At 32.2% G+C, this 21,951-nt stretch overlaps 1 protein-coding gene across 1 annotated transcript; it reads right to left on the bottom strand.

The window, feature by feature from the left end:
* LOC143066402 (uncharacterized) lies at window positions 1–14,516 on the bottom strand. Its single transcript, XM_076239339.1, has 3 exons — window positions 14,451–14,516; window positions 4,628–5,491; window positions 1–174 (listed from the first exon to the last, which is right to left on the bottom strand). Exons 2-3 carry the CDS (start codon window positions 5,489–5,491, stop codon window positions 163–165), a joined length of 876 nt encoding a protein of 291 aa, XP_076095454.1. The 5' UTR covers window positions 14,451–14,516; the 3' UTR covers window positions 1–162.
* Between the last annotated feature and the right edge of the window lie 7,435 nt (window positions 14,517–21,951).

Raw genomic sequence — 21,951 nt, 5'->3', positions numbered from 1 at the left:
AATATTTTACACATATTGAACAGTTGACCAATTACAAATATGTACTGAAAGCGTTATTGCTGCATCCATCAGTCGAATAAATAAAGATATTAAAGAATAAAAAAAAAGAGTTAATGAGCTATTGTCTTTTTCCAATGAATCAACATTTTCACTGTGTTATTTTCAGTAGCCACCCTGAAAATAGATTGAATAAATAAATTGTATATAATTCGAGTATGAATGGAAGTTTAGTATATGTGGATTATGAAAAGTTATCATAGTTCATAGATACATGTACAAGGACCATAGAGAAACAATGGATTTTAATTAAAATGGAAAGATAAAACACAGCCGTATTTACATCACCCCGTATTTGTCTTTAGTTATTGTATTATTTATATCTTAAATTTGAAAATAAGTAATCATAAGACCATTACAAGAATGCCTATATATATATGACAAAAATTACATGTACTGCTAATAACACGAACAACAAACACATAAACAGCGTAACATTCTCTGTGTAAATGTTATTCTTAACATCCACTTCATTTGAACTCTGGGGCCGGTTTCACGAAGCTATCCTAAGACATGTCATAAGACATATCTTAGGACATGTCTTATGATCCTCTTATGACTATCCTAGGACATATCTCAGACCTCGTCTCGAAGCTGTCTTAGGATCATCTTAGCTAAGACATCCTAAACCTGTCGCAAGTTATTTAAATTTTCAAATATAAATATGATCTACGGAAAAAAATCATGTAAATGTAGTATGTCTTACCATAAATTATTCTAAACGTATTGATTGATATAATGACATAATTTGCAAAATAAATATAAAAAAATAAAAGTAATTTATATATAAATTATCTTTAAACAATACATCAACATCAATATGAAATTTTCAATGCAAAATTAAGAAAAAAGAATATAAAATTATAACATTGTTTTGGTACAAGTGAGTTAAATTCAATTTCGACTTTATTGGTTATAAAAGGTTAAGAGATAAAATCGTGCAATTTTTATATCAATACATCGAATTTTCATTGTTGACAAATCCTGATAATCCGTCAATGTATATATGTTTTAAGCAGGAACAGGAGAATAGATAATTACTATACTATATATAAAAATATTAATTTTCGCGAACCATTTAGGTCACGGAAATTCCAAAATATGGCATCAGTAAGGAGAGTTGTACAAACAATGTAAATACACAGAACCCCATCCAAACTTGCTTTAGCTAATAGTATTCATCTTTTTCTATTTTATATGTACTAACAACATTCCATTTTTCTACAATTTCGATTGAAAAATTCCAAAATCTGAGTTCAAATAGGTCGAATGCCCCAAATAAACGTTGTCTGATTGGTTGAAGTACTGTGGCGTCGATGATAAGCATAGAAAGCCTCGATGTAAGCACACGCTTCACAGGAATAAGGAGAGTTTTACAAATAATGTGAATACACAGATCCTCCATCCTATTTATGTTTTGCTGAAAATGTTGCAGTGTTCATCATTTCTGTTTTGATTCTGCTAACAAAATTCCATTTTTTCTATAATTCCGATTTAAAGATGTGGAAACCCGTAATAAAAATAGATGGCCTCAATGAGTTAAAGCAACGCAAAAAATTCCGTTAATACGACCCTGAGTTCAACCGGGGTTATATAAACCGATTCACAAATAAACATGGTAAAGATCTCCTTGCGCTCAAATGTAATTCTTAGTGAAGTATACGGGTAAATTCGTTTACGGAAATTTATACACACTTTATCATTAATATATTACCAGGCTTTTGCATATTTAGGAGATAACTGTATTGTATTTTAAGCTTGGCCTTCGTAAAACGTAGATTTTACTGTCGCAAATTGAGTTTACCTAGCGACGCGGAGCGGAGATAGGTAAACGGATATTTGCGACAGTAAAATCAAGTTTTACGAAGGCCAAGCTTAAAATACAATACAGTTATCTCCATTCTAATGCCACATATTAAAATAAATGTCATTTAATAAATAGTTTGGTTAAAAATGGCATAAATGAAAAAGTCCGCGAAACTGTTGCATTGTCTTTAGCATCTAAACAATGTGACGTCATGTGTTTACTCTGGATGTCAAACATGAATACTTAACATATTTTTACTTTCCGTACGCTTCAGAATGGTTTCAATATAGACTAAAAGAAGATTTTGAGGCTGAAAATGTGAATATCTTGTTAATTTTTTGAGAAATTACATATCCCAGAATTCAAAATGGTGGCTTTCTTAGTTACGGACTGGTAGAACGTGGAATCTAACCCCTCAAAATATTTATCAACGACCAATGAAAATTATCGTTACAAACTAATTGCATTAGAATCACGTTTTTGTATGCTCAACTTTAGTCAAATTCAATTCTATACATTTTTTTTTACGTAAAGCAAAAGGAGTAAGAATATTATTTCGCGCCAATTTAACCAGTATCATCACCATCATCAAAATTATTTACCGTTATCTTTGTGAAATTTCAGTTATATAGTTTATTAATTAGAGAAATTTTGGTAAGTTTTACTTATTAATGTTAAGGTTCTACTGATGTGCTTCTCTAGACCTTTTTGACGGTCAGTTTTATCCAATTTATCTCAATATTATCCCCGATGACAGAAATGTCAACCCGACCTGTTCGTGTCAAAAGTGAAAATCGCATCTATTTGATGAACTAATTTCTTCATAAACTGTACATGCATTATTTCTGTATTATTTGATAACCAATCACATTCACGTTGCATGTTTGCATGATAATGGGTTATGTATTAGTGGATTGTAAGGGCGATGCAACATGTGAGGTCTGCGCGATCACGTGACATTATTATTTGTAAACAAACATGCTCCCCGTGTAACACGTGTGAATTATCCTTTGAAAGTGTTATGAATCTTTCAATCACTATTTTATGATATATTTTTCTGTTTGTTTTTAGGTTTGCATATCAGTAGTCAAAGTGAATTAGACATAGTTCTGAGAAGTGTGTTTTTTTTTTAGAATTAGAAGGTAAGTCTACATAACTTCATAAGTCATTATTTAACTGAAGTTTAAAAAGATGACTAAACTTTCCCTCTAATTCTCCCTCTATTTTTGAAACCTCCATACCAAATTAAACGGCATTTGCTCCCCTTGAACACTATTTGGCCCCTTCCCTGTCATTTCCCTTTAAATTTGCTCAAAAGTCATACTTTTAGTCCATTTACAGTAACGGCTGATTTGTGATTTTACCATCTTAAGTTAACTGCAATTTTCATATACATCTTATTGCTATTTGTCTGCCATTACTGGATATCACACAGGTTCCCGTAAAATTTTGACGTCATAAAACAAAATATCTGACGCCACAATGGAAAAGTGATTGTTATGTAACCGGAGAGCATGTATCTACTCTACAAATTCATATCGTCACCACCGGGATTCAAACCTCGGTCGTCTGCAGAGATGCAAACAGTTTTTTTTTCCTGTCAGACAATGGGGCCTACAGGGTACCAAGTTTTGCCAGACCCATCAAATTTCTGCCAGACCCATATTTTCACTCAAAAATAGCTTGAATAGGTGACTGGTTTGGTCTTTTACCGGGTTTCGACCCACTTACAAATTTTATCGGCCATGACATATTTCCTGAACTTATCAACTATGCTTAATAGACCTCCTTCCTAGAGAGCGAATTTCTAAAACAAAAAACATGACGGAAATACGGAGAATTGTTCGGGGCGAGATGGACAAGGTACGAAAGACTATTACTGGGCGGAAATACTGGTTAGATAATAATAAGATATTTTTTTTCAAAATTAATATAAAAAACGAGTGTAATTTATATAATTAAACGTATAACTATCCTAAGACCATCATAAGACACCTCTCGCGTTGTCCTAACTTTATGACCAACTTTAAGAGATGTCTTAATTTAGGACCGCTTTGTGAAACCCACTTAGGACTAAGATATGTAGTAAGACCATCCTAAGACATGTCTTAGTCCTAAGACAGCTTCGTGAAACTGGGCCCTGGTGGATAGTTATCTCATTGGCAATCATACCACATCTTCTTATTTCGATATAAATGTAGGACATTCAATGTAAAAGTCTCTGGAAAAATGACATTTAATCATTTCAAAGACATGTTAGACCGAAAACAATGGTCATTTTTATTCTTTGAATTTTTAAACGGTGTTAATAATTTTAGTAGCGTGAAGTCAAACAAGACGTTAATTTCAAAACCAAAACTGAAACTTTAAAGTAAAACAGTTGGATAGATGGATATCTGTTTAACGTCTAGTAACAAATTAATAGCATATTCAGTTTTAGAACATGTTAGTGTGATATGAGCTCTGCTTTGTACTAGTAGACAGACACGCTGAGGCGGTTTTTTTTTGCAGGAAGACATGACAGTCATACTAACCGGACACATTCTGACTCTGGGCCAAACAAATCTTTGCTCTTACTGCATAATACCATATGCTTCCCGGATAAGCACCAAATACCAATTCACAGTTTTTGGTGTAACCTGGCTGGGTAATAATTGATAATATTCTGTTCTATTTCTCAGCTTTTTAATTTCCATTTTTCTTGGATACGGCACTTTTTCTCTCACTATTGTATAAATTTGTCAAATTCTTAATTCAACTCACCTTAGGTAGCTTTTGTCCGTACTTCGTTCTTTTGCTATATGGCTTTCTATTTTTCTCGCGACGTGTCCCGCCATTATATCTATTATAAATCACATTTCTTGGCCTATTATTTCTGCCTTGGCGACGATTATTAGATCTGCGCTGGGGTGCAACTCTCCCATTGGTTCCTCTATTAGCCATGTTGCCCATTCTTCCAACTCGGGGTGTATTAGGTGCGACCATATTAGCTGATTCTGATAATCCAATCCCGCCTCCACCACCAGCCATATTGCCCGATAATCCAACACTACCTCCACCACCAGCCATATTGCCCGATAATCCAACACTACCTCCACCACCAGCCATATTGCCCGATAATCCAACACTACCTCCACCACCAGCCATATTGCCCGATAATCCAACACTACCTCCACCACCAGCCATATTGCCCATATTACCAACCGGCCGGGAGGCACCAGATCTAATCATACCAGCCGCTCCCCTAGCCATGTTGTTCATTGGGTTACCCCTCTCTTCTGCTTTTACATAATCCTCTACGGGCTGATCTGGATCTACTGGAGCCATCGGATCAGGACTATTTGCCCTTGGTGTATAGGCTTGATCTCCAAACATCGGATCTGAAACACTGACTGTGTTAGGAGCTGGTCCTTCAGCAGCCATGCTATTCACAGAAGCATCAAAACCACCATCAAAACCACCAGCAAAACCACCAGCAGAACGAGCCCTTTCAACAGCTCTATTTACAAAAGGATCAACAGCGCGATACTGATTATCAAAAGAGACACTCTCCATTCCAACATTGTTGCCTCCTTGAGATCTAGCTGTTGTGATACAGAAGGAAACGACTACTATAAGAAGCTTCATCTGTAATACATAAATACATAATTGATTTCTAGTAAAATTACGACCAAAAAGATCATATGCATTACCAGGAGGTCTATAATTCTTCAATTCTGCATGGTCCAACGAGATTTTGAGATGTTACAATCTTTAATTCGGTGTTAAGCGTCTTTTTACAAGTCTTAATATATAGTATTTTTAAGAAATATAAAAAAAAATATTATAACAAATATATATGTAAGTATGGAATAAACAATGATAGTCCATTGTTTAGATAACTCAATAAAAAAGATATGGACTAGTTGGTTGTAAGTATTATGTAAAAAAATGCATGACATATTTGCGATTTCACTTTCTCATATGTCGTTTTATACTCTTGAAGATATAGAACCACTAATTCAGGCCTAGTCAGAAAGAACTTACAAGAAAGTAGTACATGTTTTAAAACAGTTCCTACGTATAGCTGTATCTTTGTCAATAGGGGGAATATTTGAGTAGTTTTTGTATCAAATGAAATCTTGGGGACTTGGATAGCTGTAGAACCGTATTGAAATTTTTATTTGAATAATAAAGAAGTATATGAAATTTTAATAGGAGGGCACATTTGGCCTGTTGTTCAGATCAGAAATTCCTGTTTTTGTACTATCAAACTTCCGGGAACCAGTACGCTCTTATATGGAATTAAAGGTATGTTGATTTTTTCAGCACAAGTCAGGATAAGGTACACTTTTGACATGAAATAACTGCCACTTTAAATAATTTACTTATTATTTGGAGCCAAAAAAGACGTTTATCGAACTTACTTGGTTAATTATTCAAATATAAAAGTGATTGTGCAATAAAATTATTTAATACATAGCCGATTGATAAATAATCAAATATATAGACAATGAATAAAGCCTCCAAAGTGGGTTTATATGAACCTCAATATTGAACTCATACAAATTTTTGTACCACATCTTCTTATCTATATATTTACCCATACATGACACAAACAGTAAGCTTTATTAAGTAATATTAAGTATATAACATTTATGACTGTTAGTTTAAAGTATTATTTCTATCTGTGTACTGCTACCTAAAAATGATTTCAAAATGTTAAAGTAATCGAAATACTGTGGTGTTTGTCTGCCCTAGGCTTAATGCTCTTTAACTTCGTATTTGAATCGGCCTTCAAAATATTTTCATTCGAGTCGCACTAATGAATGATAAGGTGTATACGATTCACAAGTCTGACATATCAAATTATAAGCTAAGTATCTTTTATGGGTTTTTGTTTTTTATTTAACCTGGTTTCAATAAATTTGATTAATTATTTCCGACTTCCTTATCGTCGCTGGGCTTCTAAAATGTCGTATATGACTTTTTTGGCTAAAAATACCTTTTGACACCAATGGTCTCGGCGGGAGGAAATCTTTGGTATAACAAAATAGAATACAGTTAGACCAATCAAAATGTGTGAAATAAGACATATTACAAAATTGCCAATGTCAGTTGCTTGTAAAGTTTGCTTCCAAAATGTTGTATGAAAACTTGAAAATCGTTGTAGAATGTCTTTGGGAAAAAAATAATTGTACATTTCTTTATTTCCGTGAAAATAGTTTAAGTTCTTGGATAATCCATAAATGTCAAAGTTTTTATTTCACTGCTATTTACAAAAATGTTCAAGTTCACATACGACATTTTGGAAGCATGCATTTTTCCAAAATTTTCAAAGCCTGTTTGTGAGATATTTTTTTATTGAAAAATTTGTAATTTACAACATTTTAGAAGCCCAGCGACGTTATGTTCTTTCCTCTAGTGTGCAAAGTATTGGTTCTATGTGTTATGTGTTATTTTTCGTGCATAGATACTGTGAAATAACAGGTGATCAACACACTTGATTCGCACCTGTCATTTCATGTCATTTCACATTGATATTTAGTAACATGATTACTGATACCTAAAAAATCTTTTAAATTAAAATACCGCTTTATAAATTTAAATGAGAAATATCTAGCCTCTAAAATGAATGTGCCAAAATTAGTGTGAAATTAAGCGTTACCTTTGTAGTTACAAAAAAATATTATATTATTATCGAAAACCATATAAAGACCAACAATTTTTTTTTGTAGACGATTTGACAGAAATTTAGACAGTGACAATGTTTCACCCGCCACATTAAGTAGGTGTCAGTCCGAAGTCAGTAGGTTTTTCGTTTATCGTTATATAACTTACATAAATCAAGCCGGATTTTCTTGTTTTATTTGCACGATTTTTTTCATGACTGGTCTTTTATAGCTTTTTGCTCATTGTGGAAGACTGTACGATGACCTACAGTGGCTAACATTTGCGTCATTCGTTCTCTGGTGGATAGCTGTCTCATTTGCAATCATACCATATCTTCTTATTTTACATTCATAATTGTGCTCATATTTTTTTCTCTCTTCACTGCATCTATAAATTCAGTATCAAAACCCATCAAGCATAATTGATTGTAATGAACTCATTTGAAAAATACAAATTTAATAGAAGAAAGAAAGGACACTGTTGTAAGCAAATAAGAGCGGTACGAATTAAACATCATGTTAATACATAGTTTCTGATAAAAAATATTAAAATAAAATATATGGTGAAGCGAAACAATAATTGTGGATTAGAATATTTTGTAAACTTTTGCAAAATTTGTTTATTATTATTTAGCGAATTAAATCAAAAGCAGAAATAAAAACTTACAGTTTCTGCAGTGCTGTATTTTAAAGATTTGTTACTATGAAATCACACTTTTGCAGAAAGGGACTTTGATGAATCATTTATACAATAATAAGTTTTTAAATCGTGATAAAAATATAAATGATACGAAAACAATGTTATTAATTCTTGTCAATCATATATTTATTACAAAACAAACACATAAATTGAAAGTTTATTTGAGGAATATTAAAACTCAAAAATTATAGCGAAGACAAATGTCGCATATCTAAAACTTGTTAATGACTGTACTATGTGTATAAAACTAAAAGTATTTAGTTATTCCTTTTAATAGTTTCAAGATAATTGTATTGGTAAAAAGGAAAGAATGAAGATAAAAAACTGTTTTCTTGTTACATAATCACATGTAAATATAATGAAAGCACAAAGATGAATTAATGGTATACTAAAAGTTTGATGATAACTGAAAGGACCGTGTCAATGAAAGTATCCTAGGATATGTCCTAAGATAGGTCTTAGGACATTATTTAGGATGGTCTTAGGACGTGTCTGAGACATGTCTTAGGATGTAAAACAAAGCTGTCTTAGGACAGTCCTAACTACGATGGTCCTAAGACCATCCTAACACATTTATTTTATTGAAAAAAATATGGAGAGATTTCTATGACATAGATTTTATTGTAATTTAGTACCTATATGTAAAGATAGGGAGGATGACTCTTATATTGAAAACAATTAACGTAAAATTAAAGTTAAAGTTATAACGTAATACTAATAAATACGTTATTAAATATTATAAAAGATATAAATAAATTTAATGCGAAAACAAAAGTAAATAGTAACAAAACCTATTAAATGCGACAGTCGTGCAGCAATTATAGTAAACTAGTTTTGTACTTAGGTCCACTCGATTTCATTACATGTATCGAATCAGGATTATTAAAAAAGAAGTAATTTTTTCTCCATATTTAAATTAATATTGCACCGTTTTGATAAGTCGCAAAAAATGTTGCTTATGATGATAATATTTTTTGGGCTTCAGCACAGCATAATTTAATATAATACAATTGAATCTTTAACAAATATTGAAAAATATTTTGTTTTATTAATTTAATTCTAATAACAGTATATGATAGTTTAATATTGTATTGGTATTTTTAGTATTGAGTTTATGCCATATTTGTTGTTTTTATTACGTTTTAGGACATTGTAACCTTTAGGACTATCCTAAGACACCTATTTGTATATCCTAACTTTAGGACCAAATTTAGGACATATCTTATTTTAGGAGACTTTCGTTAACCTGACTTAGGACTAAGACGTGTCCTAAGACCATCCTAAGACATGTCCTAGTCCTAGGACAGCTTCGTTGACACGGCCCCAGGGGCCGTGTCAATGAAAGTATCCTAGGACATGTCCTAAGATAGGTCTTAGGACATTATTCAGGATGGTCTTAGGACGTGTCTGAGACATGTCTTAGGATGTAAAACAAAGCTGTCTTAGGACAGTCCTAACTACGATGGTCCTAGGACCATCCTAACACATTTATTTAATTGAAAATATTTGTAGAGATTTGTATGACATAGATTGAATTGTATTTTAGAACATATATGTAAAGAGAGGGAGGATGACTCTTATATAGAAAACAATTAACGCAAAAAAATTTAAAGTTTTTACGGAATACTAATAAATACGTTATTAAATATGATAAAAGATATAAATGAATTTAATACGAAAACAAAAGTAATAGGTCACAAAACTTTGTGATATTCGTGCTGCAATTTTTGTACATAAACTAGTTTTGTCCTTAGGTCCACTCGATTTCATTACATGTATCGAATCAGGATTAGGTAAAAAAAGAAGTAAACTTTTTCCCATATTTGAAAATATGTTGCTTATGATGATAGTATTGTTTAGGCTTCAAAAACGGCATCACGGAATAAAATTTATATAATACAATTAAATTTTTAACAAACATTAAACAATATTTTTTTTTATTAATTTTATCAAATGATAGTTTAATATTGCATTAGTATTTTTATACGGTATTGAGTTTATGCCATATTTGTTGTTTTTATTACGTTTTAGGACGATGTAACCTTTAGGACTATCCTAAGACAACTAATTGTGTATCCTAACTTTAGGACCAAATAGGTCACAAAACTTTGTGATATTCGTGCTGCAATTTTTGTACATAAACTAGTTTTGTCCTTAGGTCCACTCGATTTCATTACATCGAATCAGGATTAGGTAAAAAAGAAGTAATTTAGGACCAAATTTAGGACATATCTTATTTTAGGAGACTTTCGTTAACCCGACTTAGGACTAAGACGTGTCCTAAGACCATCCTAAGACAGGTCTTAGTCCTAAACTTTTTCCCATATTTGAATTTTTTAAATATGTTGCTTATGATGATAGTATTGTTTAGGCTTCAAAAAATGCAGCACGAAATAATTTAATAGAATGAAATTCAAAACAGTGTGGCTGTGGCCATTGATTGACACATTAAATTCATGCATTGACTGGGACAATTTTCGTGAACGTTTGTCTGTAACGACCACTGTTCACGACGTACCTACGATAGACATTTAAACTGTGGGGTCACTAAAGGTTTCTTAACGGCTTTAATTATAAAATAATTCGAAAAATTAATCAGGAATAACCTATATGTTTTAATTTATATAATTAATATAAATCAAAACATCGTGTTATTTCTGATTAATTTTTCGAATTACTTTATTAAGGTGTTGAAAACCTTTGGTGACCCCATAGTTTAAGTGTCTTTAAAAAGTACATAGTAAGCAGTGGTCGTTACATACAAACGTTCACCTAAATTGACCCAGTCAATGGTTGAATTTAATGTGTCAATCAATGGCCACAGCCACACTGTTTTGAATTTCATTCTATAATACAATTAAATCTTTAACAAACATTAAACAATATTTTTTTTTAATTAATTTTGTCTAATGATAGTTTAATATTGTATTAGTATTTTTAGTATTGAGTTTATTGTTGTTTTTATTACGTTTTAGAACGATGTAACCTTTAGGACTATCCTAAGACACCTAATTGTATATCCTAACTTTAGGATCAAATTTAGGACATATCTTATTTTATGAGACTTTCGTTAACCCGACTTAGGACTAAGACGTGTCCTAAGACCATCATAAGACATGTCTTAGTCCTAGGACAGCTTCGTTGACACGGCCCCAGGAACCTTAAACAGAATAATTACATTGAACATACTAAATAACGTTTGTATACTTGTCTGATAAATAGATTATATCAGATGGCTCTTCACAATATCAAATCCGAATCAACCGAAAACACCGATTGAATCTCAAAAGCTAACCAAGGCCGTATATGAAACACTTTATAAGGTCTGATAACGTGTGTAATATTTGCAGACACTGATCAATTATTGTGTCGGAATGAATTCTAATTTCTTTTTTTTTTTAAATAGTGTAGTACGTAGACATTGTGGTGACATCGTCACCGTGGAAATTTTTTATGTTTAAGCTTTGTAAAATTTGACACGTAAAACACTGTTGGTAATAAATTTTAATTGTTGGAATACTCAGTAGTTATTCGAAGTCGCAGAGAGTCTATCGGCATATAGTATATCAATGGAAATGTTGGATGGATATCGACTATGAAATAGAAATCTAAAGGAAAGGAATTTAAAGACACAGAGATCATTAAATATGCAAACGCTAAATATAGACTGGTGTCTATACAACAAAGCGAACGAATTGGAAACTAATCTCAAAGGTTAAGAGATTCCAAAAGGAACAATGCCGCACAAAAAAAAAACGTCTTTTGTGTCTTAAAAACATATACTTTTTAAATTTTTCCATGTGAAGCTTAAATATGCAAAGTTGTAAAAGGACAATTATTACTGTTAGTATAAGAATTATTTAAAGTATAATTTCCTTTGGTTATATTTACGTGGTATAATTAAAGAATTCTTGTTTATCTTAAGCAAACATGGCTTCAAGACTACGGTGTGTTATTAAATCATCAATTTAGACTGATATTTTAGTTATTGAATTTGGCCATACACTTTACTGACTTTGGACATGCACATTCAGAGTGTGGAGAGAATATACATGTTTGCAGGAGGACAACCCCCCTAACCTAGGACTCTCGCTTAACAGCACAGTATAAAAACAAACAAACAAAAAATCAAATGAAGATGGCTTTACTCATTGTTCGAAAAAGCATAAAAATTAACTAACTAAAAAATAAAGACAAGAAGTACAGACCTGTGAGTTTTCGCAGTTACACGTACTTAAAGCAAATTCAGAGATAATAAAATCGCATATCTAAGTCTTAGATATCAACCAGTACACACATCCAACTTACATTATGGTATTTCAAATGCAGTTTTTTTTCTTCTTAAAATGGGCTTACCACTAACCCGCTTATTAATTTCTAAATAATTTTCCACAATATAGAATGCAGAATAAAACAGTAAATGTGTCAAAGAGACAGCAACCCGAACAATAAGTCTAGATTAGTAGTGGGGATGATTGTGCTCACGTTAAACTGGTTTAATGGTATCAAGTTAATAGTTGATGAAAACAACTGGAAGATGCAAACAGCATGAAAAAAAATAATCGTGGTATTCTTCTCTCTCCATATCAGTAGAATGAATACAACCACTCCATTAACAGTTGAACAAGACACTATAGTCGCAATGGGCATTGACTACCTTTTCTTTTGTTTTAATTTGGAAAGAGATAGTTTCAGATGTTTTCATCAACATTTCAAAATATTTGTCCATATTTAATATATTCTAGCTCTTTTAACTATAATCTTACAATAACAATAGTAGTGTATACGTATTTTCCACCAGGGAGGTAAGATCAAATTTCAAATATCGCACCACTGCGCATTCCTCTCGCGTACTGAATGTGCCATGTTTCCATCAACTGATAAAAAAACAAACTTTTTCGTTTCTTTTTGTATTTTGTGTATGAAATCAAACAGTTATTCAGAAATTTCAAATTATCATTTCGTAGTGGCTTCAATTTTCGTAACATGATTATAAGATGTGATACGATTGTCAATGAGACTAACTTTTGAATAGAGACAAAAATAAGAAGAGGTGGTGTTTATTTCTGATGACAGAATTAAATGTCTGACGTAAGTTCGGCTCAACGTGTCATAAAGTAGACTCATACTGCATTATATGTTAACCCGAAGTTCGAAAGGTTTTCATGTTTAGACAGGTACAAACGTCGATTGATTTTGCATCTGACTATTACATTTGTTATTCCGTCAACCAAAATAGACTTCATGAAAATATGAGCAAATGATGAGGGAAAATTTGAAATTTTAGATAGTTGAGTTATAGTTAATATACATTGTACCAGGAAATATTGATAAGCTGTTCATTGAACAATCTGAAAATGAATGAGCTATTTCAATGGCCTTAAAGCAACCTATTTATTCCCTAAATTTTTACCGATAATGACAATACCATGCAGTTAATTATGACAAATACTTTAAATGTATTTTTAACTCTAAGCTCGAAAATAAAAATGCAATTTCAAGAATAATGCGAAATATTGATTCCACAAAAAGTCTTTTTAGATTATGATTACATAAAATTATTTACATCAGGCTTAAAAGTTGATTCCCCAGACGCGCGTTTCGTCTACATAAAATTCATTAGTAAAAGCCAAACAAGTACATTGTTGAAGAGCATTGAAAACCCAAAATTCCCAAAAGTTGTGCCAAATACGACTATACCACATCGTTTACTACATCAAGCAATGAGATATTTCATAAGTTTTTTTTTTAAAGTAAGGTTTCAAATCAAACGAATAATACTCAAGTCTGAATGCCATTTTGCCTGTGCATAAAGGCGACAATAGTTAACAGGTGTTCAATATTTCTAAATCGATAGAGAAAACAAATCCGGGTTACAAACTAAAACCGAGGGAAACGTACCAACTAGAAGAGGAAAGCGATAGAACAACAGAAACACTGAAGCTGATAGAAACAAACTACTGCAATATTTCTGACTTGTTGTAGGACATTTATAGGAACCTGGTTTTATGGCTAGCCAAACCACACGCTTAATGGCAATATTAAAAATATCACTGATTTTTCCCGCAACTACCTGTTTATGTAGATTTTAGACAAACAGTTTCGACAAGTAATTTGTAAGATTTTGTATCAATTGTACATTTATTTTTACGAATTTCACAATAAAAAAAAAAAAACCAAAAAAAACAAACAAACAAAAACAAAACAAAACAAAATAAAACAGAAACAAACTTACTGTATCGATGATGCTTACAGTTTGAGTCGAGATGTATTTCTAAAAGTCGGCCAAATGAAGTCATACCTTTACAAAAACGACATTGATGAATCGGTAATTAGATATGTATTTCAACAACAACAAAATTTAATCGTGGATAAAATTTGAATAATAAATAACGATCAAATAAATATATGCCAATCATTTGTGTTACAAAGCAATATGTATCAATTAAAAATGTATTTACGGAATATCGAAACTCCATAGGGTTAAAGAAAAACAAATGTCATACATCAGGCACATGTATTTATAACTGTATGATTTTGTTGACTAGATGTTTCTATCCTTTATGATATTTTCATTATGATTTAATTGGTCAAACCAGAATAAAAGTGGAGGCGTTTCAACGTGAGAGTGTAACATTATCCCATGCAAATCTATTGAAAACAGATACAATAATTTAAAGAAATTCCCAGTCCTTCCGTATACGTGACCCAACACCCAACTGAAAATGACAAAACATCCTGTTATTTTACCTTTATATTTTGAAAATGTGGTAGAATTTAAGTATTGTTATCTTGGTTGTTTGTACCATAGCGTCATGGAAAGTGCAAAAAAATAATTAAAAATGTCAATTTATATTATTCACGAAACAAAGTACTTGTAATAATTAAATATACATTTTACCAATCATGTTTGTAAATTTGATATTTTAGTCTGGGAGAATATAGTTCATTTTTTTAGTCAACGCCTAAAACTCAGTTTTCTGTGTATGCCTGTTCAAAACCAGGAGCCTGTTACTAACTTATTTTTTTTCTCTTTGCTGTTGCGAAAATATTGTTTTATAGATTGCGTCAAAATCATTGCACAAACAACAAGTGTATCTGTTGCTCCTTTGATACTAAGTCTTGATAAACCATATAGTCTTTGGTGTCCGTCAGTTTGTAGAAGTCGTCCCTCATCGTTTGTTTTCAAAACATGATTACAAAACTAGCGGCCCAGTTGGAATCAACTTCTGTCATTAAATGTGATTTTCAAGTTTTTTGGGTTCTAAAAATGCATCAAATCCTCTTTTTTTAACGACCGTGGCCACTGAAATAGTCAATTGAATATATTAAAGCAAACAAAATAAAAAGTTTGTCATGACCATCTTTGTAAATAAAAATCTAATTTTAGTCTATAGTAGTTATCAATTATACAATCAATTGCCAAACGAAGCCAATATACTATAGAACTGATATTTCTTCTACTTATTCTTCTAATTCAACCAGACCATAACGTTCATTATTCTAACACTTGCTTATGATATTTGGCATAAAAATGGAATACCATAAACAGTGTGTCACATATCATCTTGATCTGCATGTGCCCTTGATTTTGCTTCAAGGCGCGTACATTGTTTATCCTTTTGTGTATGCTTTTGATATATAGCACATCAAAATGATGCGTAACGTACCACTGAAGATGACGTTTGACTTTGCTACGGGATTTGTATATATTCATCCCGAAACCATATACAATCTTGCTTGCCATTTCAAGAACTTGAAAGTTCATTTACGGGTTTGCCTATTATATAAGCGATTGTGAATTTTACCGTACATATCAAAACGTCGACGCCAATATCTCGATTTTTGGCGTACCATAGATAAGTAGCAATAATTGTTTGAGTGCTATTCAACCCCCTTATATCATTAATTTCACAACAACGAATAGACTTAACATTCCCAACCATTACACACGCATATACGTTTTATTTTTATTTTCCATGCTCCAGAAGGGTAGGCAGACCCTGCTCCATATGTGACACCTGTAACTTATTTAATGAAAAGTATGTGATATCTTAATTTTGCTATTATTATTAGCATTGGTTAGAACCCTTCAACTAAGATAAGTCGGGTAGGAATGATACACGAACCTCTCAAATTTAAAAAAAATGATACTAAGTATCGAAAATATCTCTATGCTAGCCTCTACGATGTAATGTCATTGGGAGGGGTACTATTCGCATCAGATCGTTTTGGTAAATTACCAGGAAAGGTCATTATAAAAAAAATCTCAACTTGTCAAATACCTGTTTTACCACTCTGAATCATTGCTCAATGAGTCGTTGAATAACAAAGACCAAAAAGGAAATTATAACCAAAATAATTTACATATATAAACTTATATAGTTCAAACTAAAGTTGACTTGATAAACCCCTGAGTCAGTTATTATGAATTGCACTCTTGTTGTTAGGTGAGCGATAAGCCACATATGAAGTAATTATAAAAGAGCCTGTAGTTATTCCATTTGTGTGAACATGCATTCTTATTATGGTTAATGTAATTTATTTATGTAAATTCATTGTAAACATGCAATCATATCTATACTATTAAACGAGAAGACCTCATTTTGTGTGTCGCTTCTCTTCTTTCCACAATAAATTAATCATCATGCTTCTATGTCCTATAGGTACATGGCATAGTCACATTTGTCATCCATTCATATGAATATTCAGATTGAGTTATTTTGGGAGAAAAACGAGAAAAAAAGCGTCCGGATATTATTCCGACATTGGACAAAATTTTAAGTCAGGTTAGACTTCCGGTTTGCGTTTTCTTTATACTTTGAACATACATTTACTACGAATAAAGAGTATACTTTCTATCTGATATCATTTTCAAGTTAACTATCCATGGCGGTCACAGAGTTTATTAATTGAGAGAGTCTGTATAATATATCAATGACCGCTGGCCCGTGGATCGATCAGTAAAGTGAGAATTAAAAGTAAAAAAAACAAATACACTTTATCAAGTTATAGTAATGAATGTACATAATATACAGATATAAGCGCTAAAATTATCCATGTGTTATAAAAATTAATAGAAACAAAAGGGGAATTTTTTTGGGGGAAAGACGGAGCCGGGCTAGAAAAACAACTGTCATGTCCAAATGTACCTATGACTTTTGATACCTTTTCCGAAATTCATTACAAAAAATTTTTGATTTCAATAAAAGAAGATGTGGTATGTTTGCCAAAGAGACAAAAATGACACAGAAATTAACAACTATAGGTCACCGTACGACCCTCAACAATGAGCAAAGCCCATAGCGCATAGTCAGCTATAAAAGGCCCCAAAATTACAGTGTAAAACAATTCAAACGAGAAAACTAACGGCCTTATTTATGTTCAAAATATGAACGAAAAACAAATATGTAATACATAAACAAACGACAACCATTATTTACAGGCTCCTTACTTGCATGTTCATAATATACCTAATATATGTTCACACTGTACTTAATAGAAAACAAAAAAAAATGGGAATTTTTTAAATAAAGAAGAAGGGATAAAAAAGATATTTTCCTGTCCCCAAGTACCTATTCCCGAAATTTTCAAGTCATTAAATCTTCCTACAAAACTTTACATACTTGAACCACGCTCTGAATGCCCGCGATTTCGCGGGTGTGTTCTAGTTGGTTTTTAATTAAGTTTACCGAATTACTAATTTTTATGATTTTACATATTATTTTTTTTTTGATATTATGATTCATAAAAACTACAATGGTTTGTGTTAGTTTAATGTATCACAGTTAAAACTGATAAGATAATTATATGTCTTCTACAATACGAACAAAACTAGTTTGCAATGTTTATTCGTTACAAGAATTAAAAGATATGCAGAAATTGTTTACTGTTTGTTACTGTTCCTCTTTCTAAATATCATTGCAAACTGATTACGTGTTTTTCCTTTCTGAAAATTCTTAATGATAAAAATGAAGATTTTGCACATCATTTCAATAGATCCCCCTTCCCCTCCTTTGCAAAAAAGAAGGTTTTTGTGAGTTGTAAAACAGTTTATTCTATAATCATAATAAAGTTGATAAATGATCAGACAATGTCACTACACAGAAACGCAGCACATACCTCAACAGAAGTGCCGGGTTAACCACGGTCACTACACAATATGCAGCACAAACCTCACTAGCACTGACAAATTGATTCAGTTAAGGAAGGGTAAAGAATTGTTGTCCCACTTGTTACATCGATCTTGCTACTCATCTTCCCCTCCAGCGGTTAACAGTATACACACCTTTCGGAATGTCTCTCGTCTAACACTAAGACATTACTTCATTCTTATGCAAGCTTTTACTATAAGCTAATTATGTAGCCCTAAATCATAAACGAATATGGATGTTTGAAATGCAAATAGAAAGTACTTCAGCACAAAGGTTATGCAAGGAACATCTGCAGCTCATAAACAGGGCAAAATGTTATGTCTTAAGGTGAAAAAAGCATGAAAAATTCTTACATAAAATAACAAACCCTTGGGTAATTTATTATCTTGTATGTAATTTAATAGTGATATCTGTATTGGTATGAGACTATCTAACACATTAAGGTGTCTTAGATATACAGAAGATGTGGTATGAGTGCGAATGAGACGACTCTACATCAAACTCACAATTTGTAAAAGTAAACCATTATAGGTCAAAGTACTGTCTTCAACACGAAGCCTTGGATCACACCGAACAACAAGCTGTTAAGGTCCACTAAATGACTTGTGTAAAACAATTTAAACGGTCTTATCTCTGTCTATTTCTGCGGACAGTTTATGATAAACAATTAAAATTTCCTGGTCAAGTTCTTCTATTTTCCCCAATGTGATCGAAATGTTATCTTTTTGTTGTGAGAGTAGTAGAGACTTAAGGTGGTACCCAACATTTTCACTAAAATTAATTTGGCTCGTTTAATTTTCATAAAATTTTGATAAAGTATTTACTTTGACCCTTTATCAAAAATTTTGAACCAACCGTTTTGTCAGAAAAATAACAATGGTTATATAGCAGTTTGACAAACACCAATTTTGATCATTGAGAAGCTTAATATTCCTTAAACAACACAACGTAATTAAAACGTTTAGCTGACTTTACAGAGTTATCTCCCTGTAGTGTTAGGTACCACCTTTACAGGAGATGGAGATCTTACATCTGTTTCCTTTTGTGATACCCTGGACTTATATATTTGGTACCCGTGTCATCTTTTGTACTGCTTACGTTTTCAGCTTTTTACCCCACATACTTATCTATTGTATCCCACTCTGTGTCTTTCCCCCTCTTACACCGTTGAATAACCACCTTCATCATTGTGCTCTATTTCTGCTAGATCTAACTCATCTTAACTCCATTTTGAGGGTAATTAAAAGTTGGTGTTCTGATAGTTTAGCCACGATGTTGGCCGAATACTGCTCTCAACTGCCCTTTCATCTACAACGTGTGTAGGCGTGAGAGCCAGCACAGTCAGATCATATCTGTTTTCATTAATATAATTCTGGTGAAATGTCATAGAGTCATGACTGTCATATACAGCTGCTTTTATCAAATGGTTCTTATGTATGTTGCATTGGCGTTTGTTTTTTGTTGCACTCAGTGTTTCTGTTGCTTCGTTGTTTCCCTCTTATAGTTGATGTGTTTCACTCGGCTTTAGTTTGTAACCCGGATTTGTTTTCTCTCAATCGATTTATGACTTTTGAACAGCGGTCTACTACTGTATCTTGACCTTCTACAATAGATTCGTTAAAAAGCTGAATCGCAACATTCGTTCCCACAGGGATGTTTCTCAATCAGTACATCTCTTTAGTCTATCATATGATTGTATCAGTCTGTTTGAGCTTTATCTCAAAGAAGGGTATTTGCATTTAAGAAATTTAAGAAATGAATACGTCTCAACCTATGGCGATCTCATTTTCTTACTGTATCATATTTTGTGAATCTATTCTATCAAATAGTTTTCCAATACTATATGGATGTTCTACTATTCTGATCACAGTCCCCTTTGTGTCTGTTTCGAGATGTTTGTTATTTCTGCTGTAAAGTTGATGTACTCCTTTCAGACAGTAAATTGAGAAAGCCATGAAATGAGGTACATTTCCACGCAGTAGTTGAATAGGTTCTCATGATATTTATGGTAATTTACAAAACCATAATCTTCTTTGTGTTTTTACATACTATTCTGCTTTCTTTGTATATAACAATTTCTTCCACGTTTACCAATTTTCCCGAAAATTCATAGAGCTAACATTTTTTTTTGGTTTCAATTTTAAATTATATTCACTGATCTTTTGATTATTTATCAAAAGTTAAGACTTATATCTTCGTATGTTTTACAACGAACTATAATATCACCAAAATATCATAATACTGGCTCCCATGTAATGCCTCGTTGAACGAGCTGAATATCACGTTGAAATGTGGCTGGACGTTGCAAACAGGCCCATATCCATATTTTAGACGAGTATGCTCGAATATTTCATATTTTGTAATGAGAGCAGTATTGTTGCAGTGCTCTTCTTTACTAGTAGACTGATAATATTCCAACACAATATCAAGTATCAAAATATGTCACAACCTGCAGAGTATAAAGAACAGTTTTATTTTATGAGTAATGGAAATGAATCCTTGATAGTTCTATCGTTTAACAAACTAAAATCAATGTACCAACAAAGACCTCCGTTTTTCTTTGTCACCAACGCTTGCGATGCTGCTAATTTAAAATACTAAGTCCAATGTCTCCAGCATACAACATTTGTTGTTCAACTCTTCTTGCTGCTGAAATCCTAAAAGAGTCCTTTTCATTTTCATCTTGTGTGTTGTGTGCTATTTAGGTCCTGTTTGGCAATCACATTTTTGTATTTCTTTCTACTTATAATTGTTGATTCAGTAGCTTTTTTGTTTGTAGAAAATTTGTATCGAAGAAATCCTGATTGGACACACATGCGTTGGAATATAGTAATGCTTTGGGGATATGTTTCTATTATATATGAGCTGATGAAATTTGATTAACAATCTATCAGAGCTACAGCATTATTGGTGACTTGAATAGGAAGTACTAGCAAATGTTTATGGAGTGACCACGATGCATCGTATCAATAAAGTCATTTTCACAAAGTGAGTACATTGGGAAAAAGGATTAAAAAAGTTTTGACTTGAATATAGGACATCAAATTAATCGTATATCGGCATTTAACTGCAAATATTTTACATAGTGTAATAAGACGTAATACTTACATATATAGTTTATAACTAAATTATGATATAACATCTTGTATAATCATATACTTCAATAAAATGTGACAAGGACACTCGTAATTAGATCATTTAGGATTTGAAAACTGTGAAGTAATGAATATATTTTAGAAGTGAATGTAGTATTACATATTAAAAAACATGAACTCAATTTGTAAAACATCATTTAACGAATCCTGAATGATGTCGCACATCAGAAATGTCGTAGCATGCTATCATTATTGTTACATCGAACAATCCGTAGTAATCGGTGAGGAACGTAGCGATTTAATCGTGCTAAACGGATTGCAACAGGTTGGAATGCATTATCTACTAGACATGTATTTCACCTTGTGAGATAGTTTAGTCTTTGTTCTTTGCAGGTGACCATAATTCCTTTCTATACGAACAAAAATAAAGCTGAGAAAAAGCCATCAATTCAAAACGAAGAACTAATAACTTATTTGTCGTTGAGTA

This window comes from Mytilus galloprovincialis, chromosome 3 (genome assembly GCF_965363235.1).
Source record: "Mytilus galloprovincialis chromosome 3, xbMytGall1.hap1.1, whole genome shotgun sequence".
Classification (NCBI taxonomy): Eukaryota; Metazoa; Mollusca; class Bivalvia; order Mytilida; family Mytilidae; genus Mytilus; species Mytilus galloprovincialis.
The sequence above is the reverse complement of the archived record's forward strand: the minus strand, read 5'-3'. Positions and strand labels throughout refer to the sequence as shown.